Source organism: Penicillium verrucosum, assembly GCF_028828655.1.
Source record: "Penicillium verrucosum strain IBT 35672 chromosome Unknown utg000001l_segment0_segment0, whole genome shotgun sequence".
Classification (NCBI taxonomy): domain Eukaryota; kingdom Fungi; phylum Ascomycota; class Eurotiomycetes; order Eurotiales; family Aspergillaceae; genus Penicillium; species Penicillium verrucosum.
This window is the reverse complement of record NW_026643210.1, coordinates 791,783-804,651: the sequence shown is the minus strand read 5'-3', so window position 1 is coordinate 804,651 and position 12,869 is coordinate 791,783. Positions and strand designations below refer to the sequence as shown.

General features: G+C 48.3%; 5 protein-coding genes across 5 annotated transcripts; 4 read left to right on the top strand and 1 right to left on the bottom strand.

Annotated features, from left to right (window-relative positions):
• Nucleotides 1-1,271: 1,271 nt before the first annotated feature.
• Nucleotides 1,272-3,032, top strand: N7516_000301 (uncharacterized protein; the record flags this gene model as incomplete). The annotated part of the gene is made up of 2 exons (XM_057213023.1): nucleotides 1,272-1,313; nucleotides 1,419-3,032. The coding sequence occupies 2 exons, from the start codon at nucleotides 1,272-1,274 to the stop codon at nucleotides 3,030-3,032; spliced, it is 1,656 nt and encodes a 551-aa protein (XP_057074906.1).
• Nucleotides 3,033-3,904: 872 nt separating this feature from the next.
• Nucleotides 3,905-5,366, top strand: N7516_000300 (uncharacterized protein; the record flags this gene model as incomplete). The annotated part of the gene is made up of 3 exons (XM_057213022.1): nucleotides 3,905-3,947; nucleotides 4,019-4,191; nucleotides 5,193-5,366. 3 exons carry the CDS (start codon nucleotides 3,905-3,907, stop codon nucleotides 5,364-5,366), a joined length of 390 nt encoding a protein of 129 aa, XP_057074905.1.
• Nucleotides 5,367-6,240: 874 nt separating this feature from the next.
• N7516_000299 (peptide-methionine (R)-S-oxide reductase) lies at nucleotides 6,241-6,630 on the top strand (the record flags this gene model as incomplete). The annotated part of the gene is made up of 1 exon (XM_057213021.1): nucleotides 6,241-6,630. One exon carries the CDS (start codon nucleotides 6,241-6,243, stop codon nucleotides 6,628-6,630), a length of 390 nt encoding a protein of 129 aa, XP_057074904.1.
• Nucleotides 6,631-7,007: 377 nt separating this feature from the next.
• On the top strand, nucleotides 7,008-8,954 carry N7516_000298 (uncharacterized protein; the record flags this gene model as incomplete). Its single annotated transcript, XM_057213020.1, has 5 exons — nucleotides 7,008-7,116; nucleotides 7,214-7,382; nucleotides 7,435-7,479; nucleotides 7,538-7,640; nucleotides 7,689-8,954. 5 exons carry the CDS (start codon nucleotides 7,008-7,010, stop codon nucleotides 8,952-8,954), a joined length of 1,692 nt encoding a protein of 563 aa, XP_057074903.1.
• Nucleotides 8,955-9,324: 370 nt separating this feature from the next.
• Nucleotides 9,325-11,048, bottom strand: N7516_000297 (putative integral membrane protein; the record flags this gene model as incomplete). Its single annotated transcript, XM_057213019.1, has 5 exons — nucleotides 9,325-9,420; nucleotides 9,732-10,150; nucleotides 10,221-10,288; nucleotides 10,346-10,719; nucleotides 10,788-11,048. The coding sequence occupies 5 exons, from the start codon at nucleotides 11,046-11,048 to the stop codon at nucleotides 9,325-9,327; spliced, it is 1,218 nt and encodes a 405-aa protein (XP_057074902.1).
• Nucleotides 11,049-12,869: the final 1,821 nt, after the last annotated feature.

The window sequence follows — 12,869 nt, the reverse complement described above, 5'->3', positions numbered from 1 at the left end:
CCATATCCTTTCAAATGTTTCTTCATAATTCCCCGTGTACCAATTCTCAAAGGGGCCTCGTATTATTACGCACTCATTGGCATCTAGCACCAGGGAAGGGGAAATGCAGCTTTGGCAGGCTGGGGTTTTCTGTTTGTTTGATTCCTGCGTTTCTTTCTTTCTTTTTTTTTTTTTTGGCTTAGTATCATCTAGCACTATAGAGTGCGGTATATTCGGCCCAACGCGTGGGCCGGGGTGTTGTGTTTGGGCAAAAGCCCTGATTTATCTCTTCGCATAGCGTCTTGGGGGGGTTCCTTTTCCTCTTCTCCCCGTACTTGGTACACCGCGATCCTATACCTTGTCTGTATTTCATTGTTTTTTTTTTTTTTTTTTTTTTAACATTCCCACACGAATGAATCAAAGAATGAATCACGGACTCGTTGATGTCTTGTGTCAACTCCTCATCTTTTGGACTCTTAGCCGACTGGTTCAATAGCTTTTTTCTACATATTACTCGCCACATTTTCGTAGGGAATATCAATTTATCAAATCGGGTGATTATGTTGATGTTTCTTCACTGACAGGCTCTATTAGAATCAAGTTATCTCGGCTGAAATAATAGGGTTGACAAGAAAATCAGATTCACATTAGAAATGCTAGTAATGGGATTTGTTCTAGGTTTCCTACTTACCTAGGAGTCTAGGGCCGCAATATGGCTCTAGAGAAGGAAACACGTTAGTTGGACTTACTTATAGTAGTTCCAGGAATGAACAAATAGTCACATCAATCAAGGCATTCCGAGAAGCTAATAGAGAGTGTACTCTTAATACAACTCATACATAATCACAAGCCTTAAGAGATATATGTAGGGATGTAGGGATACAGTGTAAGTGTATATTCAGGGGAATTGGATAGAACAAGTCCATATACCGGTATGTCATACAAAAAGCAACCTCAGTCGAATCCTACTATCTGATCAGATTTGGGATGAGGCTAGACACACCATTTAAGAATCATCCCCTGAGCATGTGATCCAATTACACGTGCCACTTCCTGCCTTGGCTCCCCCACTCACGTGACTAATGCGCAGCTCTGTGATTGGTTCCCCCATCCTTACCCGCATTGATCTCTATCCGTATCTTATCGCGGAGCTATCAAGATCTCGCGAAAAAAAAGCCACTTTTCACCCTCATCTCTCGCGATCGTCCCTTGCACTTGTCTAACCTTGTCCAACCTTGCAGACCTTTACAGGGAATGATACAGATACCTCCAATACCACTGCATCTAAATCCATGACCACAGCCATGGGGGATTATGACAATGAGCTCTTCAAGGTATGTTGTGTCCCACTGATTCACACACACACACAGTTTAAGCATAGCTTTTTGCGGTACTGCTTACCTGTCATGTTCTTTTCTGATGTCTGTTTATTCATACAGGAGCTCGAAAGCACCTACTGTCCACCAATTGATCCTGCGTTATTTGTTGCGATCGTCTCAGACTTTGACCTGGCGATCCCCACTCAGGTCGAACAGTTGCGCGAGACCCTGGACGTGTTGAACGCATCTGCTGTTGAGCAAGAAGACTTGCCATTTGACCCCACAGGTACAACCAACCTCCGAAACTCTGATGTCTCAGGCGCTGCGATTGGCGAATGGCCTGACGGCGCATCCTCAGGTCCTACTAGCTGGCCATCGCTTGAACATCCTGAAGACAGTAATGACGACCCCAACAGCGCCACTTATGACGCTGAAAGGCTCAAAGGCTCGAAGCTTGGATACACCTTTCTGGGTATGACAACTGCTGATAAGGCACAGAACTTGATTAGCATGTTCCCGACTATTACTCGCCTGGAAGCTGAGCGCATCCTCGAAGATTGTCACGACAATCTCAGTCGTTCAATGGATGTCTTGCTCAACCTTGCTTTCATCGAAGAGACACAAATCGCCAGAGAAATTCCTCAACACACCCCCGAGGAGGTTGCTCAAGACAGTCAGTCCTCCATTCCCAAGTCGATCGATGGCTTCCAGGCCAAGGAGAATGAGAACGGCGGCAAGAAGACCCGAAAGAATAAAAAGCAGAAGCAACGTCGAGTCGACCTGGCCTCCCAGGCCATGAATAACACTGCCACCAATAAATGGGAGTCAGGAAAGAAGGATATTGAATTTCTTTCCTCGCGGGCCTGCGCTTTACAGAGGGAGAAAATCGCGTCGACTTACCATGAGAATTCGATGTCACTCTGTGGAACAATCAGAGTCTTGGCGCAGGCTCATGCACCCAAGGACATCCAAGAGATTGAGGACGACCCTGTACTCGTCACTCAGGTGGGGGAGCTGGGTGACAAGTACCCCGGCATCAATCCGATCACTCTGACTGGGCTGATTCGAATTGCAAACAGTGAGATCTCAGCGGCAGAGGAGCTTGCTGAGATCTTGGCCCGTCGCCCTGATCTCACTTCAGTTTCAGATATAATCAGTTTCGTGTCATCCCCGGTCGCCCTCGACGACGAAGAGAACATACCCCCGGCTCAGCAGACAGAGAGTGCCTCTGATTTCATGGATTTCAGCCAAGCCGCCGCTGCTGCCAACTCTCACTTCGCAGCCCGCTCAGCTGCCCTCGCCCAAGCATCCCAGTCCGCCCGCCGCGCCCGCTCAAACCCTCTCTACAGCGGCGCCTCCGCCTACTACCGGGAAGTCGGAAACGAGCAACGCCAGCTTGCAATGCGCCATTTGGCGACAGCGTCGGATCGACTGGTGACCCGCCAGTCGTCCCAATATGACCTGGATTTGCATGGCGTGACGGTCGCCAATGCCGTCAGGATTGCTCGCGAGAGGGTCCAGGCGTGGTGGGACGGGCTGGGAGACCAGAAGTACGTTCGTGGCGGAGGACAGAGCTCCCACGGCGGGTTCAATATTGTTTGCGGTGTTGGTCACCACTCCCAAGACCGCAAATCACATATTGGACCCGCCGTGTGGAATATGCTACAGAAGGAGGGGTGGCGTGTGGAGCTGAATCGGGGCTCCATGTTGGTGACCGGCGTAACCCGCCGTTGAATTTTCTCTGCCTTGTTCTTTCTTTTGGGTTTCTTTTAACTTTTTTTCATTTTTTTCATTTTTTCATATGTCAGATTTACTGTTGAGATACCCTTGCATTGCCGGAGTTTGGGGTTGGTTTGAATGAACGAATACTTTTCAAACCCAAAAAAATGGCATTGGATATCGTGACTATATCCGACATCTGATAAAGCACGAGTCTGGCCGATTTGCGCGGCATCCACGGTTCCGGTTCGTCGCGTTCAATACCATAATGCGCCAGCAAGCAAGAAAGAGTGCCGGGTTTTACGTGCGCGCCGTCAGGCGGATCGGCCAGATATCACAGTGGAGGAACTCCAGGACCTGTTCTTCAATGATGATGCTGAGAGTCTTACTCTAGTCAATAGTGCATCCCGTCTAGCCAATGTGATTCCCGGTACACGCCCTTTCTGGACCCGGCAACGTAATGAACTAGAGGCTATGGTAAAGACCTTAGGCTCCGCCTATCTCTTTGTGACGTTTTCCGCTACGGACCTCCACTAGGATGATCTAATACGGTATCTGTTGAACTCCCATGCATGCATGCATGATTGTTTGCTGCAGACTGAGCCTTTTGAGATTTGTTTGCTATTTGTTGTTTGCTACAATTGAGCAATGTTCAGATAGTTTCTACAGGGTATATAAACCCCTGCATGATTAGTTTTATCAATCAAGAATTCTTCTCCTGCTTTTTCCCAACACACTGTAGTATTCACTACATCAGTATCTACCGCGTTATATAGACTAGAAGGCTAGTGATACCATATAGCGAAATCGGATCGCTATAGAAAACCTTCGCGACAATCCCCATATCGTCGCGCAATGGTTTCTTCTACGACTTAAGGCCTTCCAAGATGTCGTCCGTCCGCACTTTAAGGTCTGCGATGACTGGAGTCGGTATGAGTGGCAAGGCCGCGGTTCGACCTATAATCACGGCATATACTGGGTATCAGAAAACAATATCCCAGGCAACGCCCTTCCGGACCCCGATTGTCTGGATCTCTCCGCCGCGACACGACAGCTATTTGCAGACTATTGGGGAGTGCATATTAGTTGGCTGAACCTAAACCCGTATGCGCTACCACCGGCTCGCAATGAGCGCCCAGTGATGCAATTCTCCCCGGCCGAGCGCCGAAACGATGTGGGTCAGCTTGTGAGGCTAGTCCGTCGAGTTCAGTCGCATGTCTGTAGCGACACATACTGTCACTGAATTGAATCTGAATTGGATCTGAATTGGATCTGAAGTGAATCTAAATCGAATCTGAAGTAAATCTGAATTGAATCTGAAGAGAATTTGGTAGATCTCTTGGCCGCTAGTTTAGGGGTGGGTGAATCTTTATAGGGTAGACTGTTTTACAGGGCATTCCTCGACAACTCTTGACAGAAAGTACTAAGCCTTTTTTGGTCAAGCCACGGCCCGTAATAGTTTAGAGGGAGGATAAGACCCACCTCCCGCGGCTTAGCGGAGCTCTCGGTCGAGCCAATAACGTCACGAGGGACTAACAGTACAAGACGAGCGTTAGCTAAACGGTATCCTCTGAAGGAGGAATACCTCTTTAAAAAAGGTATCAACCCCCGAAAGCTTCTGTCTCCTAAACAGCTCGACGGCCTTCGCGAGCTTCTCCCAACCGCTATAGGCGCTCGAGTACTTGTGGCGGGCTTCCTGGTCATGCTGTATAGATCGCTTTCGGAAATCCGAGATATCTACGAAACAGACTGGATTAGGGACGTTGGCAGTTTACGGACTACCTATGATGTACCGAGAGTGAATGTTAGTGCCGAAACTGTTATATCTGGTATGGAAGACTCCGAAGCCTCCGAGAGTCTAGCTGCTTGGGTCTGAGACTCCGGGTGCCCGACGGCAAAGAGCCTATAACGACTGTGACCTTGGCTTTGTAAGAAACCCTCGGCCATCTCGTGTGGTCTCGATGTTCTACGACTAGATCTTGTGGACTAAAAGCGCCCTTCGACGATTCGTCCGTCAACGGCCTCTGTCCGATACTTATACACTTAGAGTGACGCGGAATTCCTAGACTAACTCTCCGATTGGCAAAGAAGTTTGGTTAACAACTGAGAAGAAGCGGGTAAGCCCCTTACCTTTTTCCTTTACTCACTACGAAGGACACTAACTTATTTATTTAGATCGGCACAATCCCCTACACCTTTGATAATCCTAATCCCGCCCTTCCATACCGCGCTGGCTATAGGCATGACCTTAGCCTAATCATAGATAATAACCTGCCTACACTTGTCAGCCCACCTGGCTATCCAGTCGTGTCGGAATGGGCATCCTACTCTGCTTCGCAGTCCGGATGAACACCCTCCAGGGCACCATAGATCCAAATGCTGTTCGGGACGCAACAGTCATAGGTACGGAATACCTATGGGATCTGACGGCTCGATCTCAAACTGCATCCCTATTATGGACAACAACCGAACCATTTACCCCTACGATTGGATGGACCGGGTCCGTGCTTTGCCTTGGAAGGCCAACAGACCAAGTCGAGCAAGGCCATTGTTTTTCAGAACTTCGAAGTGCGGTGCTCTTCTTTTATCGATTCTCGGCAAATCGCAAGAGGTGATTGTTAAAGCTGGCTTTTTGCTCCCGGAATCAGTACGATCATCCACAATTGTCAGCAGCAAGGATCAACACCGCCAAAGGGACTCCAACACTTAATCTCTGTTCATTGCACGTGACAGTATCAGTCTCCCCGCATGATGACGTAAACCCGAATCCAGGTGCCCATCTGGGATTAGCCTCACCCCACTTTCATCCTTGCTTCTTGCTTCAGTTGCTAGTTAGTCACTCTTATTCCAAGGTTGTTTTCTCATTTTCCTATCAATCTCTGTCTCTATGCGATCCCAATTATCTCGAAATCTTATTTCGCCCCTCAGACACCAAACAATTCCTATCCGACTTAGTCCGACCTTTTGCTCCTCCCGACTTTTGTCCTCAACGCGCAAGCCTCCCCATTCGAAGGCAAGCACGAAGGCTCTTAGAGCTGCGCCGGCAATTCCTTTTTTCGGTGCCTTCTTCAGTTCCAACCGCACCCCTGAACAGACAACCGACGCCATGGCACCCCCAATCAGAGAAGCGAAGATGAATGGAGAGCTGTTTTGAACCCTGGTTTGTATACCATGGAGGTTTTTCACCTCCTAGACGATATATAATTGATATTTGCTTACAAGGATGGCTATAGAACAATTCCGCATTCTCCGTGAAAAGGGTACTGAGCGCGCTGGTACCGGTGAATACGATTCCCACTACCCGTCCAAAGGCATCTACAATTGCGCTGGTTGCGATGCGCCGCTTTACACTGCCGATCACAAGTTCAAATCTGGCTGTGGCTGGCCTGCATACTTTGATTCCATCCCTGGTGCTGTCACTAGAAACGTTGATAACACATTTGGTATGAAGCGGACAGAGATCGTATGCACCAACTGTGGGGGTCACCTCGGCCATGTGTTTGAGGGTGAGGGGTATCAGACCCCCACAGATGAGCGTCATTGTGTGAATAGTGTCAGTCTGCGCTTTACGGAAGATGCTAGTGCTACTAAAGATCCTAAGGCGAAAGCTTGAGGAATTTTCATGACATTCAATCATCATTTGTTTTTGCGGGGAGGGGACTAAGGCTGCAGAAAGGCCGACATGCATGATACGGGGAGAGGCGTTGTTGGAGTGGACCAACCACATTTATAGATCTTAACTTGCAAGGAATTCTGCAGTGAAAGCCAAAGGAAATGTACAAAATATAAAAATCCTTCAAAGATCTACTGTTATTGGACAATGACCCCATGCTACTTTACATCAAACTGCGTGACTGGCATTTTCCCCCATCCGTATACACACTGCAGCCTTAGGCCGCAACCGTTTGCCGACCGCCACCTAAGAATAATTAGGTCGCTCCCATTGTCTCCCTATCCCTTTAAACCATCGATACTTGAGTTGCTGCTACTATGTCTCGACGTCCTACTCCAGGGCAAGCTGCCCAAAACTCGCAGACTATCAAGGCTCTGCTGAAACTCGAGCACAACAAGATATGTGCCGACTGTAAACGGAACAAGCGTGAGTGGCCCCCGATCCCCTCCTGGAGTTGCGCCCACGCTGGCTTCATCTCCGGGCTATTTCTTGGCGCTCATAAACTGAATTATCTTCTGAACAGACCCGCGATGGGCTTCCTGGAACCTAGGTGTCTTTGTCTGCATTCGGTGCTCCGGCATTCACCGGGGTATGGGCACGCATATCAGCCGAGTCAAGTCCGTGGATCTCGATGCGTGGACCGATGAACAACTTCAAAGTGTTGTAAGATGGGGCAATGGAAGAGCCAATAAGTTCGTCGCAGCAATTGACCGACCATGTTGCGCATAGGCTAATAGGATGCAGATACTGGGAAGCGAAACTGGCACCCGGCCACGTTCCTTCCGATGCGTAAGTGCATTCGAATGGCACTCATTTGGTGGTGGTCTCTGACAATGAATGCGAGCAGAAAAATCGAGAACTTCATCCGGACAAAGTACGAGAGCAAGCGATGGGTAATGGACGGTGAGATGCCGGACCCCTCGAGCCTAGATGACGGCGATGACGATGTGGTAAGTGATCGGATAATTGCCAGTTAGCAGCAATCACTGACTTGCTAGCCTCTTGCGGTTGTGCAGGAGAAAGCAAAGATTGAACGTTCTGCTTCACAAAGAGTCGCCACTACCAGTCAGCCCCCGGTACACCGTCAACAAGCCTCGATTGATCTGTTCGGCGACGATATCTCCCCTCCGAATCGCCCTAGTACAACCGGACCTACTCCGCGTGCGCCACCTAGACAAGCACAGCCCGCACCGGTCAAGAATCACAAACCCAATGATTCACTGCTGGGGCTCGACTTCTTCGGTAGCACCCAGCCTTCTACCGCCAGTCGCCCGCCTAGCACAGCATCCACACCAGCAGCGCCAGCCGGAATGTCTCGGCCGGACCTCAAACAGTCAATTTTGTCATTGTACTCGAAGCCGCAGCCGGCACCACCCGTGCAGCACCAACGGGGCAACTCCTTCGGTGATATGGCCTCGCCTCCTGCCCCCTCCGCCTCGTCTCACATGGGGGGACTGACAGACGCCTTCAGTGGACTGAGCTTCCCAACCACTACTTCTCCTCCACCCGCCAAACCGGCTGAGAAGCCATCAGCATTCTCTAGTCTTTCATCTTTCGGCGGCGCCAAGTCAACCCCTGCTGCCCCGAAGGTCACATCGCCCTCGGGCTCTGCGGGCGGCAACTTCTTTGATGGCTTAACCTCCCCGACCTTGTCAGCCCCGAAGTCCCAGTCACGAACAACTTCCGTCTCCTCTACCGGGCAAGATTTCGGATTCGGTGGATTTACTTCCCCGACTGCTAAGCCTAACCCTCCATCATCGTCCCTGTCAAATGACTTGTTCGGGTTTTCTTCGCCGCCTGCAAATACCTCAACAGTCTCGCCCCCAAAGTCTACTGCAACCTCCCCTCAGCAAGAAATTAAATCCGCGTTTAATATTTCTGCTCCCCCGATCCAGCCTGCTGCTCCTAAAGCGCCAGCCCCCAGCGCTGCGAATGCAGCAGCAGCCAACATGATGGCTGGAAGCCTTGATCCATGGGGCGGGAACGCATGGAGCACACCTGATCCTGCCCCACTACCTGGTTCTGCTGCACTCTCGCCTGCATCCATGATGAAGGTCCCGGATACCTTGACCCCGAATGACGTAGGCCACGGCTGGGGCGCGCCCAGTGCTGCTTCTAAGCCCGCACCGACTGTGGCAGCGGACGAGGACTTCGGCGGCTGGGCCAGTGCTGCCCCGGTCTCCAACCCCACCTCCACCAGCACGAATAACAAGTCTGGTGGATTTGGCGGGTCTGACGACCTCTTCTCCAACGTTTGGGAGTAGAGTATCTCTTCTTTGCAAAAGATCCAGATTCCACGCCTATCCTGAGTTTCCAGGATTTGCATGATAACATCTGCGTATCTGCAAGCATAATTTCATATTGCACATTGCACATACCGGTGTTCATCGTTTTCGAGATCCTTGCCTAGAATTATTTTCTATTTTGTCCTTCATGCATCTTACTTTGTCACGACCCCTTAGTCTCTGAAATGTGGGCGGCTTCCGAATGTACGATGGGCGGGTCTCATGCATACTGAATGATCAGCTCGTTTTATTCTCTTCGACATCTGTACACTTGTCTTACAATGTATTCATAATAACCTAGAGCTCATGTTTGAAGAATTTGTAGGTAGCCTCGAGGTTAGAAAAGATGCTAGTTTAATGAAATTGTTGTAATCCCAGCCATTTCCTTTCTAGGAGCCAGACAGACACATTGATGCAAATTTGCTTTGGGGTATTTAATACACGGCTTAGACCATTTTAATCCGTGACAATGAACCAGTAACTAGCCAGTTTTCTTACCTCGATGGTTCAGGTAAAGGCTCCTTGTATATTCGATAGTATAGACATTGAAAGTCTAGCTTGTTGTAATTGGGTATATCATCGCATAAAATCACAATGAGAACGTATGCAAAAGACCGTCACATAAAAGCATAGGTATATAAGACAAGAGAGAAGGCCACATCCAAAAAAAAAAAAGAAGAGAAAAGAAAATATGTATAAAGAACGAACCCGCAAACCAATCCAAGTCATTATAGATCAAAAGCTATGCTTCTTCACCAATTCATTCGTACTTCCCGTGTCGTCATTAACAGCAATTTTGGAATGCGACGTCCTCTCCTGCGTAACATTTGTCGTGACCTTGATACCCGCAAAGATCTCCTTCGCAGGTTCCTTGGTGTAGCTATTGAAGGATCCAGACGGTGACAGGTCTTCTAAATCGTGGTCGTAGCCCGGGTTGTGATCACGTCCTCCGACGACAGAGGCCAGGACTTGCGTGTTGCTGTTGCTGTTGCCTGTATGTGGATTGCGGCCGCTTCGCGAAGGTCGTGTCGTCCTGCTGCGGTAGCCGTTGCTTCCGGTGGAGAAAATGTGCGGTAAGAGTCTGGAGAGGAAGGCGCGTGTTCCGGGGAGACAGGCGCAGATGATTGCTACGTTGCATTCGACGGCGGACCAGGTTGCTGCACCGACGTTGTCGTCTAGGGTGGTTTGTTAGATTTGGATCAGATGTAAGGGAAGGTGGTTTGTTGGGTGTTCTTAATAACTTACAGGTTGGGTCGTCTGAGTTGGAGATGACGAGGAGTGATTTGAGGCGGAGTATACTTGTAATCAAGACGCTGGGGGGGATGATTAGCATTGTAGATGACTGTCGGTATATGGATAGCTTGACTTACAATCCACCTAGGGCGAAAACTGCCATGAGAGCGAACTTTTGCTTCTTGGGCAATTGTAGCGATTTCAGAACTGGCATTGGGTATACGAGAATGACGATGTCGGTAATAATGTGGATAGCCGAGTTTGAGAACCACAAGGCTTTCTTATCCAAGCAGAAGCCGGCGACCGTTGGATCCCAGAATTTGGCCAGAGGAACACAGTTAGCCCAGGCGCTGATGACGGTCCAGGTTCCGTAGAGAGCTAGAACACCGATCATGAGCCAACATGCTAGACGCATACGTGGCGTGGAGAAGACTCGTTTGTATTGTAGAAGGATTGACATCTTTGTGCTGATGAGGCTTGTTTGATATATAGGGACTGAAGCCCAGAAGTACTGTAAGAGAATCATGTCAGTGGAACTGCACTGCGTTGGGAGGGTTGTTCTGGTGGAATGAAGCGTACGATCATCTGAGCCTTGTAGATTGGCGCCGGGATAGCGATATAGTGCTCGCCCATACCGTGGTAGACTTCGCCTACCAACAGGCCGAAGAATATCCACGAGAAGGCTAGAGAGACTAGGATGACATAGTCGTCTGCTCCCATCTGCTTTACGAGGAATGCTCGCGTAAATATACGGATGGCAGTGATAAATGTCGCTATAGTCGTAAACACAATGCTGACAGCAAGGGCCTGGTGGCCGCGGGATGTCGATAGAGTAGTCATTGTGTCATAAAGGCTGTATATAAATGAGTGAAAGCCAAGTTTGGTGCACAGAGTGATTGTGAATAGGAGAGCATTCAATGCGCTGAAAGAGAGATCGCAAAGTTCCTCTGTTGACTTATAACGTAGATATGAACGCCACTTTGTCAATGCTCGAGAGGAAGTCTCTCGTGATTACGGGGGAATGGCCCGCTTCTCAATACATATGTACAAAAGAGGGATGAGAGGTTGAAGTATTATTGTGTGCAGAACAAAATAAGTAAAAAGGCGAGAGAGGAACACGAGATCTTCTCCACCGGGTGTCAAGATCAAAGATCACTATTCAGCCACCGAGCCAGAGATGGGGCAATAATGGTACTCCGTAAACTATTTAATTTCGATGAGTGTTCATATTCGTCCCAGTAGCCTGGTTGTTAGCGGGCCCCGTTCTTGTCTGGCGAAGATGATCAGTGGTCTTGGATCGTATAATCGTAGATTACTAGAAGAGATTAGTTGGCAGGTCCATTGTACAGTGTACTCGGTACTCATTCATCCATTGGATATATTGGATATGTCAGTAATATAATAATATATGCCCTAATATATGACTATATCCATGGATGTACAAAGTAGTAGATACCTAGGTAGATATGCAAGGTAAAGGAGCACATGGTCTCTGCATGGCATAAACTTTGTTCTCATAAACAAAACACTCTCTGATTGGTTAATCCAGCTGTTTGACCCATGGCATCTCGCGTGGTCAGACATCACGGCCTATATACATAATAGGAAGCTGTTCCCCCTGCTTAGAACCACGATAGCACTGCGATTGGATCCGTACACCTCCACAATGTGGGAATAATTACTCTTTTTTTTTTCCCACTGGATGTTGTAACTAAATTAATAGTGTCAAATAACCTCAAATAAGATCCTATAAAGAATCAGGTTTCCTCGCTTCGAGGGGAGGTGGGGGCCCGTAATTAACCCTATTGTTCCTGGGATCTTCACTCATCTCTGCAGCCCAATTTTCTATCTGCACCATCCTAGAAGCCCGAGAAACTCCAATTTCGGGGAGTTCGGGGATATTTATTGGATTAGTATCGAAATATTTCAATATTTACAGTCTCAATCACAACTATCAATCTTGAAGGCTTTAACTGGTGAAATCAAACAATCTAAAGGTTGAATGCTGATCTTATCCACTTGTCCCCAACACTTCCGAGAAATGCCGGTGCACGGTGTCGGGGAATTTGAATGGTTTCCGATATACATAGTTAGTTGACTACAACATAACTAGTTACACAGTTATATGTTGTACCTAGTTATGCAACCCATCCCTGATTATTATCAGTGGTCTGGACGTATGTATTGTCGACCTGTATTGTACCTCAGAAACCTTTCTAACGAAGTACCTAAAACATTAATAGCCAAACGTCTAAAAGGGACACCCGAAGAACACCCGTGGACGTTAGAGTGTTCACTTCAATAAACCATACCATGTGGATATATATTCTTGCTTTGACCTTCTGCCGCAGCGCACAGATCTTCACCCCCTGATGCCGTGCTCATTATGGAGTAGACCCATTACTATCGTCACTTAAGTGGCACTCCCCGAGCTTTGGGCACACACCACTGATGGTTCTTTTGAGTAAAGATCTTTGGGTTATGGGTCCTCGACTGTGTTGTTGCCGCACTGGTCTCGATCGAACACTCTTATTGCTTCCCATCTGTACTCTCGAGTTATGGACTGAATAATAGATGAATTTTATTATCTGAAACCAATATCTACATACCTATGCTTCTTCTTCTTTTCTTTTCTTTTTATATGCATTCAACTTGCCCAGA